The 16,848-nt window shown below is 44.7% G+C and overlaps 1 protein-coding gene across 1 annotated transcript in view; it reads right to left on the minus strand.

Moving 5' to 3' along the window:
* Positions 1-16,848, minus strand: part of ZNRF3 (zinc and ring finger 3) — a 142,757-nt gene that overhangs the window by 60,799 nt on the left and 65,110 nt on the right. The window contains exon 2 of the mRNA XM_077761655.1: positions 1,014-1,139. Within this exon, the coding sequence (XP_077617781.1) occupies positions 1,014-1,139 (126 nt within the window). The remainder of the gene's footprint in view (positions 1-1,013; positions 1,140-16,848) is intronic.

Consider the following 16,848-nt stretch of genomic DNA (forward strand, 5'->3'; position numbering starts at 1 on the left):
GCTTCTGAAATTATAAAACATACCCAGGCAATAACACTGTCCTTAGGAGATACCGCCTTTCCTCCAGCTAAAATCCTAATTTCTAATAACTTTCTTCAAACCTTTCCCTTTAACAAAGTGATCCGGTTTAAAACAGATGGTCATCTGTCAGATTTTAAGATCGCTGATGGACAGTTTTCCACGATAAATTTCTATCTTAACACTACAGCCAGAGATAATGCTGACCTTCTTGGCTAACAAGTCTCTTGTGTCGTGCTTCTAAATGGGGCGGTAACAGCCAATGGCAGCAAACATTTTTTGAAAGCTTCCTCTGCTGGCTGTTTGTATCTCATCTCACCCCCTAACCATCCTATGAGGTAAGTTCTAATATAGGACCATAATTGCTGTCTGCCATTCCGAAACCAAAAAAGCTCTAAAACCCAGGAGTTTTTCCAGAACTTACTTGGCAGCAAAACTTAATGGACCCGAACTCATTTAGAGGCAAAGCTGCCCTGAACTAACAGGAGATTTTAGTTATGTCACTTAATGTGAATATCCATACAGTTTGCCACACAAATACGAAGGTGTTTAATTACGAAGAACTGCCCCAGATCTCTTGGGGGTTACTTAATATAAAACATGTACAGCCTTCATACCTTTCTAAATTCTCCAAATCTCAGACTTCTGATACCTCTGTCCCCAAGGGTATAAGGTACTGTGAACCTCTAATATGAACCCATTACACAGATAAGAAGCTGAGGCTCCTGGAGGGGAAGAGACTTGCTTAAAGTCACAGAGTGGACAAGAGGGGGAGCCAACTCTGAGACTGGCGAGCTCCGTCAGAGCCCAAGCCTAGAAACACCACGGTGGGCTGCCACAGGGCTTGTGTTAGTCTTCACCCCACACGGTTCGGCTGGGAGAGAGGGCTGTGCCGGGATGGCTCTTCTCTGTAAGCAGTTAGGCAAGGAACTGATGAAATGGGAGAGCAGAGAACACCGTAGGAACCAAAGCGATTCAGAGGGCCTGGTGCTTACCTTGCCCAAGACAGTGAGGCATGGTTTTGGGTCCAATTCTGGCTGTTCAAGCTTCACTACTCCTACCCAGCCGTATTCATACAAGTCCTCTTCATCATTGTTATTACATAGGCCCAGGGGGTGCATCTAGAAAGCAAAATAGAAAGAAAGCTTCAATATACAGGCCACAGACGTGCTTGACTCACACTGTAAATGTCTCAGACTCAATAGTTGAAAGTAACCTCAACTCTTAAAAGGGGGTGGGGGAGGGTGTTGATTTTATGGATGATTTCTCACCGCTGTTTTTTTTTTTTAAATGTATGTATTTATTCAAGTAATCTTTACACCCAATTGGGGCATGAACCCATGACCCCGAAATCACGAGTCACATGTTCCTTGGCCTGAGCCAGCCAGGCGCCCCACTCTCTTGCTGCTTTGTAAGCGGTGGTTACCCAAGGTGGACACCACCCGATGGAATGCAGGGAAAGGAATATAGCGTAACTCCCCTATAAATACCAATCTAAATTCCTGTGAAATATCATAACATTAAGTAGCAATTACAGATGAGATTAGCTAAGTTAATATCTTTGTCTATTTGGCTTCTAGACCTTAACAACACATCTACTTCAAGTTCTGCAGGACCTGGAAACATATTCAGGGGTTTATGGAAAGATCACTAGACATGAATCACCAGTATAAGTAACAAGCTGGGTTTTTTAAAAATTTTTTAATGTTTTTATTTATTTCTGAGAGAGAGAGACAGCGTGAGCAGAGGAGGGTCAGAGAGAGAGGGAGACACAGAATCTGAAACAGGCTCCAGGCTCCGAGCTAGCTGTCAGCACAGAGCCCAACGCGGGGCTCAAACCCACGAACCGTGAGATCATGACCTGAGCTGAAGTCGGACAGTTAACTGACTGAGCCACCCAGGCACCCCTAACAAGCTGTTTAAAAGGCTACCGGGAAAGAGATGAAATCCTTTGAGAATTTCTTCAAAGCAGGCAAAGCAGAAAATCAAAGGTAGGAAGAGGAGCATCATCACATTTTTGCTAGCTAAAGTGCAGTCAGTGGGAGTCTAAACACAGAACGATCCTAAAGTTTGTGCTCATGGTTATATTACTGAGTCTCATTAGGCTCTGGGATCCCCAGTAACAATCTGAGAGGAGGAAACCCTCATGGATAAACTAACTTATCAAGAAATTAATGAATCCAGCACAGTGCTAAACTCTTTAAGTAAGAGAAAGAAATGTGTCTTCAGATTTGTGGCACATTAGAAACACAAGAGACCCAAGAATCCAGTGTGGTGGACAGAATGATATCCTCCAAAGCTGCCCCCCAAAAGCTGGAAAAGACAAGAAACAGATTCTCCCAAGAGCCTTTGGGAGGAATGTCACAGACACATCCATTTTTGACTTCTGACCTTCGGAACTAAAGGGAATACATTTGTGTTGCTTTAAGCCACTAAGTTTATAGTCAGTTGTTATAGCAGCAAATAGAAAACTAAAACACTCTCTTTACCCCACCCCCACTCGTTTTATAGCTGAGAAGTACAAGGTAAGGAGCTTTTCCAAGACAAGAGAGCCAGCAAGTGGCTGTACCCACGGGTGACCTAGCCCTCAGATTTATAGCCTGGTGACTTCCCAATCTACTTGCTTAGCAATACTGTCCCTTCCTCCAAGAGCTAATCATCTGACTAGGGGAGAAACACGAAGTGATAAAATCTTTAGGGGAAAATGTTGCCAGTTCTAAATTCTGTGGTGGTAGAGTTGCAACATGAATGCAGTGTGGGCAGCAAGAGTTGCTGGAATGCTCCGGGGAAGCCCCGTGCACACCATGCCGCTGAGCTGATAGCTAAGCTTCAAGGGAGAGTCAGATGGGTCAAGGAAAATCGGAAAACGGAGAGAGAGCAGCCAGTTGTTCCAAGCCTGGGAGGAGGAGCTACAGGCTCCAGGGGGAAGAGGAACAAGACCGGTCTGATGAGTCTGAAGGGCCATGGTCTACACTGAGGAGGAAAGAGACACGCTCAAAAACTGCAAAGGTGTTTGGACACCGAGACAATACCCCAGGTTCCTTGGACGTTAGAGTGGCACACTGAAAATGGTTTCTTCTAGAAGTGGTGTGCCCGGCCTCAGGTGGCATCAGGAGTGGAGGAGTGAAGGGTGCAGCCCAGAGACAAGAGAATCTTGGCAATTCAATGGAGCGACAGATGGGGGTTTCACAAGCCCATAAGGTGGGTGAGCACAGGGTGCTACAAGGGGGTGGCCAGCAGCTTTCTCTCTAGTGGGTGAGGACTGACCCATCCCCTGGGAATTGCAACACATGAGACAGACAGCCTCAGGACAGCCAATTTTTGCATGAGTCCTCGGGCTGGAAGATCACGCCCGAAGGACGTAAGAAGATTCCATGAAGAGCCCAGCCCATTCTGACATGTTTGCTAGTTATTAAAGGATGAACGGCCTGAAGTGAAGACCTCTGATGGGAGAGAGAGGACGGGTGAGGGTGCTAAAGCCAACCGGGCCAACAGCCTGTCACTTCCGCCACCATGAAAGGGCTCCCAGCCCGGCTCGAGTCAGCTTCCTGAAATCCCAGGCCAAAACCTGGCAAAGGCAACAGCACCACTGACCCTTTTCCACAGTATTCCAGGGTATTTTTAACCTGGCCACACGACTTGGAGGTTTCCAGATGGAGAGGTGCTCTCTGTTACTTACACATGAATGGGGTTTGGCCAATGATGAAGAGCTACACCGCGGGGGCAGAGGTATCATGCACATCTAAGACCTTGTATCTACGATTCCACTGCTAGGAAATGTCCAGAATAGGCACATCCATAGAAATGGAAAGCAAGTTTGTGGTTGCTGGGGCTGACGGAGGGAGAAGTGGGGAGTGACTGCTTAATGGGTCCAGGGTTTCCTTTTGGGGTCATGAAAATGTTCTAGAATCAGAAGATGGTGATGGATGCACCACACTGTGAATGTACTAAGTGCCTCTCAACTGTACACTTTAAAATGGTTTAAATGGTGAATTTTATATAATTTTTTCCAACAATAAAATGGTTAAAAAAAATTTTTTAATGTTTATTTTTGAGACACAGAGAGAGACAGAGTGTTAGTGAGGGAGGGGTAGAGAGAGAGGAAGACACAGAATCCAAAGCAGGCTCCAGGCTCTGAGCTGTCAGCACAGAACCCAAGGTGGGGCTCGAACCCAGGAACTGGGAGATCATGACTGGAGCGGAAGTTGGACACTTAACTGACTGAGCCACCCAGGCGCCCCAACGATAAAAAAGTTTCAAAAAGAAGTCTCAAGAGTTTACTCAGCAATGACTGCCCTCAGCTAACATGGGATCCACAGTGGAGGACAATGTGGTTTCCACCCTTACAGAGCCGAAGCCCTTCTGGAAACCACGTCCTGCAGAACACTAGCCCCAAGAGATTAAAAACAGGTTCTTGTGTTGGGGCGCCTGGGTGGCTTAGTCGGTTAGGCGTCCGACTTTCGCTTGGGTCATGATCTTGCGGTTCGTGGGTTCGAGCCCCGCGTCGGGCTCTGTGCTGACTGCCAGCTCAGAGCCTGGAGCCTGTTTCAGTCTGTGACTCCCTCTCTCTCTGACCCTCCCCTGCTCACGCTGTCTCTCTCTCTCTCTCTCCTAGAAATAAATAAAACATTAAAAAAAAAAAAACAAAAACAGGTTCTTGTGCAAGTAACTAACACTGAGAAACACTCCATGGGGAGTCAGGATTTACTTTTGGAAATTAAAGCTCTGCAGAGGTCTAAGGTTTGAAAAACAAAAGGTGTGGGTTTTTTTTTTTCAAGTTTATTTTTTATTTTGAGAGAAAGAGAGCAGAGAGAGAGGAAGAGAGGGAGAATCCCAAGCAGACTCCACACGACTGGCACAGAGCCCGATGTGGGGCTCGAACTCACAAACTGTGAGATCATGACCTGAGCTGAAATCAAGAGTTGGACCCTTAACTCACTGAGGTACCCAGGAGCCCTTGAAAAATAAAAGGTTTTTAACCTCTGCAAAACCCAGCACTTCCCACCCTTTGATTATAAGCCAATTTTGTGTGTATACTCCTATCACACTGTTTCACAGGGCACATTTTGAGAAATGCTAAGTTAGGAAGAACACATACACGCATCAGAGAAGAAACGTAAAGTCAACGTGAGTCAAGGCAAATCTAACTAAATGTCCTCACCCACAATACAGAGTAGGGGGTATGGTGGAAAGAGCGGAGGGACGGTCAGGGGCACCTAGGGAGAAGAGGAAGAGGAGGAAGACCAGGAACGGGAACAGCAGAAGTAGGGGACGGCCAAGCCTGGTCCTCTGCAGCCATGGTGAGGCTGGAGCAGCCATGACCAGACGGCTGTGCTGTGGAGAAGAACACATGGACACAGGAGAGGCATGTCAAGAGTGCGTCCGCAGGCATGCAGAAATCTGAACTATGTAAGCCTCAAACACACCCGCTGGTCTGGGTCCCCTGGAGGCTGTCAAGCCCTGCGCTCTGGGCCGCACGTCATGCCAGGCACTCTCTCCCTCCTCTGCAGTCACACCCTCCCATCTTCCTCTAAGATGCCCCAATCGAATCTTCCAATGACACTGCGGGGAACTGTTAGCTCCAAATGGCAGCCCTGTCAAGGGTGTTGACTTCTGAACATGGATCAAAGGCTCAAAAACCAAAAGGAATTTTTCTAAAGCGCCAGTGGGCACAATCCGTTGGCGTGGGTTGTTTATTTCCCCATGGAAGTAAAGAGGCCACCAAAATCCCATCTCAGAAGATTGAAAACCTACTTCATTGATTCTGCCACCTTCCCAGCTCCACCTTCTGTGTCTTCTCTCCTGAGTTCCTTATTCGAGTTTACACTTCCAGGTGCCCAAGCACTGGGCCTCTGAATTCAACCTGAGCTGTGTCTCCTGTGTAACTGGCCTCTCTGCCCCATCTGCTAAATATTGTATGATTCAGGTCTCTGTCAGATCATCCCTGATGACAATATCAGCTTCTCGAAATGCCTGCCACCCCAGGCCTCCAACCACTTACATCCTAGGGCTCTCTGTTCCCAAGGGCTCCAAGTTATAAGCTCAGCAGAATGTTTCAGAGAGAAGCACAAGTAGCCGTAACATGAAAACATTCATCTGTGAATTGACCTATCTCAAAGGGTGGAATATTCTAGGCAAAGGCATAAAATGCAAACAAGTATGCCAAGTCTGGCGAAAGCAAAGGAGAGGGTTTTCTCATAAGTATTTACATTTACTATGCTGCTATGTTAATGCATTTTATCTTATTTAATCCTTACGACAACCGCTTGCTAATTGTTAGAATATCAGATGATACACTGACCAGACATGGTAAGTAAGCTGCAAGCTAAAATGCATTTCAGCAGCTGATGCAGAATATAATGGAGCCCATAAAAGCCATATTGGTCAATAACAGGATTCCACTCAAAGCCAATGGCAAACAATCTAGTGAAAGATTAAAGAAGAAACATACAAGAGAGCTTCCGCAGAGAATGATCAAAGAATTATGACAGAACTTTGTAAAAAAGTAAGGGAGTTCTCTAATATTTTTGGAATTACTTTTGATAATCCTGTTGCTGAAGTCAAACATAGGAGAAAGATGCCACATTCATACATTCATACAATTTTGCTGAAAATATCCCAACACGGCCCATATGGGATTTCCCTGTTTATGCCCAGAAATCAATACATAGCAACAATTATAATTTAACTTGTTACGTTAAAAAAAAACATTATTTTCCATTTCATTTTTCAAGATAAAGCCCCAAACATTTTCTTTCCACTATTTACTAAGAAATATTAGACCATAATCTAAAAAGATTCCTCTAAGTCCTATATTAGAGTCCAATCATCTACAGAGAATGAGGGCCTCCTATGTATGAAATACACATATTCTCCTGAAGACTCAGACAGACGCTGCCTCCACACTGTCGCTCCAGACAGCCGCCACATAAAAACCAGGCGTGTTAATTCATACTTGTTGACGCCAGCCAGTGGCATACAGGCAGTGACTACACATAAAGCCTGTGTGCCCTTCTGACCGCTAATCATTCAGAATTAATCTTAGGATACTTCAGTGAATGATGCTTGAGCATGTCAACTTTGAACCTAATGTGACATGTGAGCATTTAAAAATTACAGGCATTTCTGAGTTTCTTTTCTGAAAATGTCTGAGTGTGTGGGGTTTACCTGAACGGGTGCTTGACATTTTCTGCCTTAATATTTTTAAGAAGGTTAAGAATGGCTGATTTGTGTGTAAGAACTCAGGGACATCAGAAAGAAACACTTGCTAATAAAAACATAAAGAAGAAAATCAAATGGACTGGGGGAAACCCAGAGCGGAACTGTACCGACACCCCACTGGGCAAAGAACACCGCAGAAAGGGGAAGCCGGCCTGGAACTAGACAGGAGACCGGCAAAGTTCCTGGGATGGATTCACAGAAGAGCAGTGCAAATAACCAACCAGCTACAATTAAAGTATAAGAATCTAAAAGAAAACATGTCCTGTGGTGTAATTTTGGCCTCGTGCTATCAGAACATAATTTGGGGATGCTCAATGTCCTTGCTTAGCTCAGTGGAAAGAAAATGCCCAGTTAATCCTTTACGTGAGGTGGGACATTATTATGAACGTGCCATCATTACGGCTCTTGCTCTTCTTACTCCTGATTTTGTTTCAAGCGGTGTTTGGGATGGAAAGAATGAGAGCTTTGGAATCAGGGAAGCTTATGTTTAAACCTCACTCCTGCCTCTTAAGAGGCACATCAACTTGGACAGATGACTCCATTTCTATAAACCTCGATTTTCGCATCTGTAAAACAGGGACAGTTTTGTCTGCCCTAACAGGGTGCTATAAGGATTAAAGGAGATAAAACATATAACTTTTGTAACACAGTAGATGCTCTCTCAGTGGAAAAGCCTTCTCTGTCTTCACTTCCTCTAGACTGGTCTTGTTTGCTTGCACTTTATGCCTTTGCCTAGAATACTCTGTCCTTCGAGAGGAGCTTCAATGCCACCCCTTCTATGGAGCTTTCTTGAATGCGCCAATACAGATAATTGCTTCCACCCTCCACGTTGCCAAATGCTTTGTTTGGTGCTTACCACAGTTCTTTCAGCCTTCTCTCTAAGACAGGCATCTCCTTCTAGAAGGAGCACCTTACAGGGGTCATCCCCTTTCATCCCACCCAGAGCATTGCACTCAATAGGTGCTCAATAAATGACTACTGCCAGAACAGCGTTTGGCTGGAGGTAGGCCTGACACCATGCCTCATGCTTTGTTTCTGATAAGCCACTTGGGTCTCTGGTCAGCTAAGTGAGGGACCAGGGCAGGCAGGCAGGTCAGAGTTTAATCAAAAGCTGCATGGACTTCAAACAACCTGGCTCTTACAGTCACTAATTACTAAGTCACCAAAGACATCCTCGGGACAAAAAAGATTTATGGGCAACGGCACAGGAGCAAAGGCTGTTCCTTCTCGGTTCTGCCATGGGACCACAGCACCCAAGCATGCAGAGGAGGCCACTGCTTTCTGTACACAGAGAACACAACACTGCTGCCCTTCACTCAGGAAGGAGCACGACAGCACTTTAGAAAGGCAGTTGTGGGGGGAGGATGTGCCCCCCTAAAAAGCAAAACTTTATATTTTCCCAACTGCATCTGATTTCAGAAGCTGCCGTCAGCTCCAACAAAACAAGAGAATACACCAAGGACCAGCCAGGCATGGGGTCCCGGACACAGGGGACCCAACAAAGAGGAGAAACAGAGAATGGCGTCCCCACGATCATGGCCATAACCAGTCGGCTGGGTGACCAGGCAAGATGGGACCAGTTGCAGAAGAGCCTCCTTCCCCGATCCAAAGAAAACAACAACCTGAATCATTACCCAATGGCCTTGACAGTACCAATAAGAGTTATTCAGTTCTGAATAAGAAAATAAAAAATGATAATCAGGGGCGTCTGGGTGGCTCAGTCGGTTGAGCATCTGACTTGGGGTCAGGTCATGATCTCACGGTTTGTGAGTTTGAGCCCCATGTCGGGCTCTGTGCAAAGAGCTCAGAGCATGGAGCCTGCTTCAGATTCTGTGTCTCCCTCTCTCTGTGCCCCTCCCAGCTCTCACTCTTTGTCTCTCTCTCTCTCTCTCTCAAAAATAAACATTAAAAAGAGAGAGAGAAGTGATAATCTTATAGCAAATTCAAGTAATGGGGCAGCATGGGACAATTGTTAACTCCAGAAAAAATATTTAAAAGTTATATCAGAATTGTAAACCAAAAGCATGTAAACCATAAGCAGGGTATGGCCTACATGGCCTGGCTGAAAAGAGTGATAGCCATAATAGTATAAACCCTGATCTAAACAATAACTCTGATACAGCTACCCTGGAAAACTGTAGACATGTGATGAGGGGAAGGGGGCAGAGGGAGAGAAGGGAGGCGGGGGGAAAAGAGAACAAAATCTTCACTTTCCATAGCAGGAAGTAAAAAAAAAAAGTTCAATGGACTAAAAGTATGAAATAGAAGTTATAAGCATGTTATTCACAGAAATTTAGACATATTCACAGAGATGAATAACAGAAGAAAACACTAAATAATTTTAAATAGTTGCCCCTGGGAACAGCAATCGGGGATAGCAAAGGGTAAACCAGAAGAATGCTTTTTTTTTTTTAAATGTTTATCCATTTATTTGAGAGAGAAAGAACGTGAGTGTGAGTGGTGGCGGGGGAGGGCAAAGACAGAAGAGACAGAATCCCAAGCAGGCTCCATACCAGCAGTGCAGAGCCTGACTTAGGGCTCAATCTCATGAACCGTGAGATCATGACCTGAGCTAAAATCAGGAGTCGGATGCTTAATCCACTGGGCCACTCAGACGCCCCTGAATGCTCTTTTTTTTTATTATAAGCCATGAATTAAATCATTGCCTTTTTAATAAACATTATACATGTTTTATTTTGATTAAAAACCTTATGCACTGCTGGACAGGAGTCCCTTCCTCCATGTGTTCCAGCAGATTCTGTGGGTCCTGCAGGGAAGCATTATGTTCCGCCAAAGAAAGACCCCGTAGGCATCTCTCCTACAGAGAATGTGGGCACTTGGAGGGAGACTGTCTAGAGGGTCTGCTCTGGGAGCCATCCAGGGCCTGGGCTGGGGATGGCTGGGAACACGGCACAGGGCGGACTCAGGGAGACGGAGAACCAGCGGCCTTCACCACCCCCACAACCAAAAATAACTCCCAGGTGGCACCAGATGTGACGCGGGTTCGGGTGTTACAGAGATGGCAGACACAATCACCAGGGTGATTGTTCTGAGAAGCCCCAATCTTCTCCCAGACACACAAAGACCTTCCAATGATCTCTGGAAGAGACCATGAATATCCTACTTGCATTCCCAAATACGGAGCTGCTGAAGTAAAATGACCATCGACGAGCAGTGCGTATACCTGACCATCATCGGTGCCGTGTATCAAACATTGGGTTTTATGCTGAAATATGAAGATGGGCCTTCTTCAAATTTCTCCGAGCCCGACGAGGTTGACTATCACGGTGTCCCTGTTTCGTTAACGGACAAAGAATCTATGGGAACTTCAAAGCCAAAGGACTGTGCCAGGTAAGGTTAAATATCTGGAGGAACAGAACTGTGTTCCCTTGAGTACAGGACATCAAGCCAAGCTTTGAAACCAAGACCAGCTCTTTAAGAAGCTTTCAGTACAAAATCCTTGAGATATACTGGTGCACTTTCCACACGTCTGAAAGGACAAAACTGAAACCGTGGCTGGTGGTGCTCTTATCCTGGGTTACAATATCTCTATACTCCGCTCAAAGTTTAAAATAACTTCAAAAGTGCCGCCTGCTTCTAAGTGGGTTACTGTTACACAGAAGCCAAGCACTGAACTAATAGCAAGAGAGACATTTCACTCTGTAATATTATCTCATCAAAAAAAATTCCTGGGGATTTAAAAGGGAAACTTCCTTCCTTTTGTCCCTTTTGCCACTGCCGGCCAGGGTAGGGTGTCACTGTGCTACAGAGGGCCACCTGAAACAATGGCCTCTGGACCTTTTCTTGAAAGGTGTGGTGGCCAGAATCAAGACGTATAAGGTATGTGAAGAAATGGAAAAAGGATAGCCCCACACGTTTTCCTCTTGAATCACAGGGATTTTTTTTTCTCTTCTACGTACAAAGAAAGAGACAACTCTTTGCTTTTTGAACAAACCCAGTTTAAACCTTTGTCTGCATCTAGAATCAAGAAGTACGTGAATACAGCTCCCTCTGAACCCCAATCCACCACCACCACCACCGCCCCCCGCCCCCACACCGCCATGTGGTCATGGCAATGAGGACAGAAACCTCTGCAGACACAGAAGGCTATTTCTGCTGTTTGCTGGAACTTCCAAACGAAGAGCTGCCCGGGGATTAAACCAGCACTTCTCGCGGCGCCTGGGTGGCTCAGTTGGTTAAGTGTTGGACTTTGGCTCAGGTCATGATCTCACAGTTCACGGGTTCAAACCCCGTGTTGGGCTCTGCGCTGACAGCTCAGAGACTGGAGCCTGCTTTAGATTCTGTGACTCCCTCTCTCTCTGCCCCTCCCCTGCTCACACTCTGTCTCTCTCTCTCTCAAAATAAATTTAAAAAACATATAAAAAGATTTTTTTAACCAGCACTTCTTTGCTGAGGCCTCTGGCTGTCAGAACACTAAGCTGGAGTCTCTTGCAGTGGGTGTCATTTTGTAGAGAAAAACCAGTAACAGCCTCTACCCTATCACGCTCCGCTACACCCAAAGAATAACTGAGAAGCTGCTTGTAAGAGCCCGGATAAAGCAACGTATCTCAAGGTCATGTATTTCAAGTCCACTTTCTCACTTAAATACTCCACATACCCTGGAATTTCACTCTGCCAGATAATTACGTTGAAACTTAGGTATGGCCCTGTGTACGTAACTCATGTCTTATTTTACAAACTCAGAACTTCCATTTCCAATTTCAGCTAATAAGGAGATGTTTCATTAGTTACATTTTTTTAAAAAGTATCCAACAGACCATAGAAAAGCATCTGAAAATGTTAAGCAAAAAATAATTCTACAATCATTCATTTTGTTTTCTTTTGATGTTTTTTCATTTTTTAAAAGTAATCTCTACACCCACTGTGGGGCTTGAACTCATGAGCCCCAAGATCAAGAGTCACATATTCTACCAACTGAGCCAGTCAGGCGCCCCTCTACATCTATTAACGTGACACGAGGTGACTCATATGGCCATCAGATGACAAGTATTAATCTCTACACAGAAATTCACTGACATAGTTTTACTTCAAATTGTAAGGCAATGTAATAAAGGACACTTGATTTTTTTCAATATTTTATTTTTTAAGGTTTTATTTTTTAATGTTTATTCATTTTGGGGGTGGGGGGGCAGAGTGCAAGGAAGACAGAGGACCTGGAGGAGGCTAGGCTCTGTGCTGACAGCTGATAGCAGACAGCCCTATGCGGGGTTCGAACTCCCAAACTCCAAGATCATGACCTGTGCCGTAGTCAGAGGCTTAACTTACTGAGCCACCCAGGTGCCCGGTAAAGATTTTATTTTTATGTAATCTCTACACCCAACGTGGGGCTCAAACTCACAACCCCAAGATCATGTCACTTGATCTACCGACTGAGCCAACCAGTCACCCCTTGATTGCTTTTACTATAAAAAGGTAAGGATTAGGTGCTTACAGACACCAGAGTTACCAAATCAAGAGGAAAGATGTTGGAAAGGAAAGGGTAAAGGTGGAATTCTCATTCTTCAGATTGAAAAAGAAAACTATAGGGGCACCTGGCTGAGTCAGTTACTAAAGCATGTGACTCAATTATGAGTTCAAGACTCACATTGGGCATGACGCCTACTTAAAAAATAAAAATAAACAAATAGAATAAAATACTATAAAACAAATCATTAAGACAACATGATGCCATTCTGAAACTAGAAGAATAAAACAAGTGGAAATAAGGGATAAATACAGTCTACAGTAAAGAACAGAAAAACCATCAATCTCATAGCTGATTAATGCACAGCAGAATCAAAGTAAATCAATGCTAAACCCGACTGAGGGAGGGCTGTAGGTAAAGATGATTGTGAACACATGTGGACACACGGTTCCTCCACTCAATTTGTGGGCACTAGCCTAGCAAATGCAACAAAGCTCAAGCTGCTTAGGTCCTTCCTTCCCGCACAATTCCTTGTTTAGAATAGATCCTGAGGACATAATCTAAAGCAAAGAAGAAATTTCATATAATAAACTCTTACAGTCTTCCTCCAAACTGTGAAAACTTAGGGAAAAAAATGTGCCGTTACTGACCATACTATATAATCAAGCAAAATAACATGCATAATTTATGGACTATTATGTCATCACAAGAAGATAAGGATGAAGAGAGCACAGTATAAAAAGTACCATGTGTGAACTTTGAGAAAAGTTTATGTGCAAAATGATGCCGATTGGAAAATACCACCTGCTGATGGGCAAAAACTGACAGCAAACAAAGAGTTTAAAAAGTTGGTAGGCAGGGGCACCTGGGTGGCTCAGTCAGTTAAAGTATCCGACTTCAGCTCAGGTCATGATCCCACAGTTTGTGAGTTCGAGCCCCGATTCAGGCTCTCTGCTACCAGCACAGAGCCTGCTTCGGGATCCTCTGTCTCCCTTACTCTGTCCTTCTCCTGCATGCGCGCTCTCTTTCAAGAATGAATAAATAAATGAATATTTTTTTAAAAAGTTGTTGGGGGAGCCTGGGTGGCTTAGTCGGTTAAGCTTCTGATTTCGGCTCAGGTCGTGATCTCACGATTAGTGAGCTCGAGCCCCATTTCTGATGAACACAAGCTCTGCTCCAGGTGAGCCCTGCTTCTCTCTTTGTCTCCCTATCTCCCCCTCTCTCTCTTTGCCTCTTGCTCACTTGTGCCCCCTCCCCTAAAAAAAAGTTCCTGGGGCAGGGGCATATGGGTGGCTCAGTCCATTAAGCAACCAACTCCAGATTTCAGCTCCGGTCATGCATGACCTCATGGTCTGATACCAAACTCCGCATCTGGCTCTATGCTGACAGCATGGAGCCTGCTTGGGATTCCCCCCACCTCTTTTTCTTTCCCCACTCGTGCCCATCCACACATGCACATACTCTCTCGCAAAATGAATTAATAGACATTAAAAAAAAATTGGAGGGTCATTGTCATTAGAAAGGAAGGACAGTGGGAAACTTCCCTTGTTCCAGTACAGTGTTTATTTAAACCAACATTTGCTGAGCACCGACCCTGTATTGGACAACAGGCTGGAAAAGGCAGTTAATAAGATCTGGGCCCTCCCTTGCCGTATTGCTGTTTGATCGGCAGTTAGAAAAAAATTTCAAAATGTACATGCATACACTGGCATAACAGGTGACTGAAATTTGAAGCTCGTGAGGGCTTTTTCCTTTGTATCAGCTCTATGGGTAACACAGTTTCAAAGTAACAAATGTACCCAGTACAGTCACATCAGAAGTGTGCCTTCCCACCGCAACACGCCTCCAATGGGCTGTCAGCAGGACCGAGCGCTCTCTGCACAGGCTGCCTCCAAGTGCTCGGCAAGGAAACACAAGAGGAAGGTACTACTAACCGGCTCGCAGGGAAGAACCAAAAAAAAAACACTGCTCTGATCAATGCGAACATCGCTCTGGTTCTCCTAATGGGTCGAGCTTACCTAAGAGGAACACCTGATCCTAGAAAAACTTTACAAGGTTATACCATAATAATCCCTTTCCTTTCTTCGACACACACAGAACAGGGAGACAAAAACACATCCCCCAAAATTACAATAAAGTAAGTACAACTCACGGGATCTTTATAAAATAAAGACCAAAACTCTTGAGATTTGGAAGCAATGGACGGAATAAGCCCAGCTTGCTGTACTCTTGGGTTTTCTGAACGCAAAGAAAGGCAGGCCTTTGAGGGGCGGGTTCATTACTTCCCAATCAAGATTTGAAGGTCGCTTTTATTTAGAAGTTCTCTTTGATTGTAAAAACATAGTAAGTAAAATGGGAAGAATAATTCAACACTTGCCAAGCAACTGTTTTGAGGAAATTCTTAACCTAGTTTTTTTTTTTTTTAATTTATCTTTGAGAGAGAGAGAGAGTGAGAGCACAAGTGGAGAGACAGAGAGAGAGAGGGAGACAAAGGATCTGAAGCAGGCTCCAGGCTCTGAGCTGTCTGTACAGAGCCGGACACGGGACTCGAACTCACCAGCTGTGAGATCATGACCTGAGCCGACTGAGCTGCCCAGGAGCCCCTTCACCCAGTTTTAAGAGCAAGTGCTTTGGTGTCTGGCCCAGAACAGAACCTGCCATCTTTGCTGATGCCACCATGGAACTCTGTATCAGACACGGTCTATAAGTCACCAACCAGGGTGGATTCCGGCGCTGCCACTTAACCTCTGTGTGGCCTTGGAATAATCACAGCACCTCTGAGGCTTGTTCCCCCATCCAAAGGGCAGTGCTGATCATGCCCACCATGGATGTACTCCTTAGGATTAGACAGCAGGTGGGCCTATGTGCCCATCAAGTGGGAAGTGGGCCAAAAGTCATGACACCAAAAGCACAAGAAACCAAAGAAATAGATCAACTGGACTTCCAACAGAATTAAAACCACATGCCAAAAGACACCATCAAGAATGTGAGGAGACAGCTCATAGAATGGAAGAAAATATGTGCAAATCACGTATCTGATAAGGGACTCGAATACAGAAAGAACTCTTTCAACTCAATAATAAAAAGGCAAATTATCCAATTAAAAAATGGACAAAGTGGGGCACCTGGGTGGCTCAGTCCATTAAGTGTCCAACTTCAGCTCAGGTCATGATCTCATGGTTCGTGAGTTCAAACCTTACAGAGGGATCTGTGATGACAGTGCGGGCCTGCTTGGGATTCTCTCTCTCTCTCTCTCTCTCTCTCTCTGACTCTCTTCCTACTTGCGTGCACATACTCTCTCTCTCAAATAAACTTTTTAAAAATGGGCAAAGGATCTAAATAGATATTTCTCAAAAAAAAAAAAAGATGCAAATGCCAATAAGCACATGAAAAGCTGCCCAACAACATTAGCCATCAAGGAAATGCAAATCAAGACCACAGTGAGATACTACTTCATATCCACTAGGATGGCTGTGACTAGAGACAGAGAAAACAAGTGCTGTCTGGAACGTGGACAAATCAGAACTTTCATACACTGCTGGTGAGAATGTAAAATGGTAAAGCTGCTTTTCAAACAGTCTGGCAGTTCCTCAGACAACTAAACATAGAGGTACCACCTGACCTCATAATTCCCCTCCTGGTGGTACACCCAAGAGAAATAAAAACATAAGTCCACCCAAAAACTTGCACGTGAATGTTTACAGTAACATTATTATAATAGCCTAAAGGTATAAGTAACCCAAATGTCCATCAGCAGATGAAGGGGTAAACAAAATGAGGTCTCCCCATACAGTGGAATATTATTTGGCCATAAAAAGGAACAGAGTACTGATGTGTGCTACAACACAGAGGAACACTGAACACACTATGCTGAGTGAAAGAAATCAGTCACAAAAGTCCACATCTTATTCATGCAGAAGTCCAGAAGAGGGAAATCTATAGAGACAGAAAACAGATATCTCAGCAGCTGCTTAAGGCTTGAGGGTAAAGGAATAGGACAGGGAAGTACATGGTTTCCTTCCGAGATGGTGGTGATGGTGAACTGTTGTGCGCACACACTGAAACCCAATGAAATGTACACTTCCCATAGGTGAATTGTATGGTACAGGAATTATATTTCAGTAAAGCTCTTATTAAAGAGCTATGCAAATAAAGGACAAGTTACAAAAGACAAAAATAGTATG

The sequence above is a fragment of the Crocuta crocuta genome, unplaced genomic scaffold, assembly GCF_008692635.1.
Source record: "Crocuta crocuta isolate KB4526 unplaced genomic scaffold, BGI_CrCroc_1.0 scaffold348, whole genome shotgun sequence".
NCBI classification, from domain to species: Eukaryota; Metazoa; Chordata; class Mammalia; order Carnivora; family Hyaenidae; genus Crocuta; species Crocuta crocuta.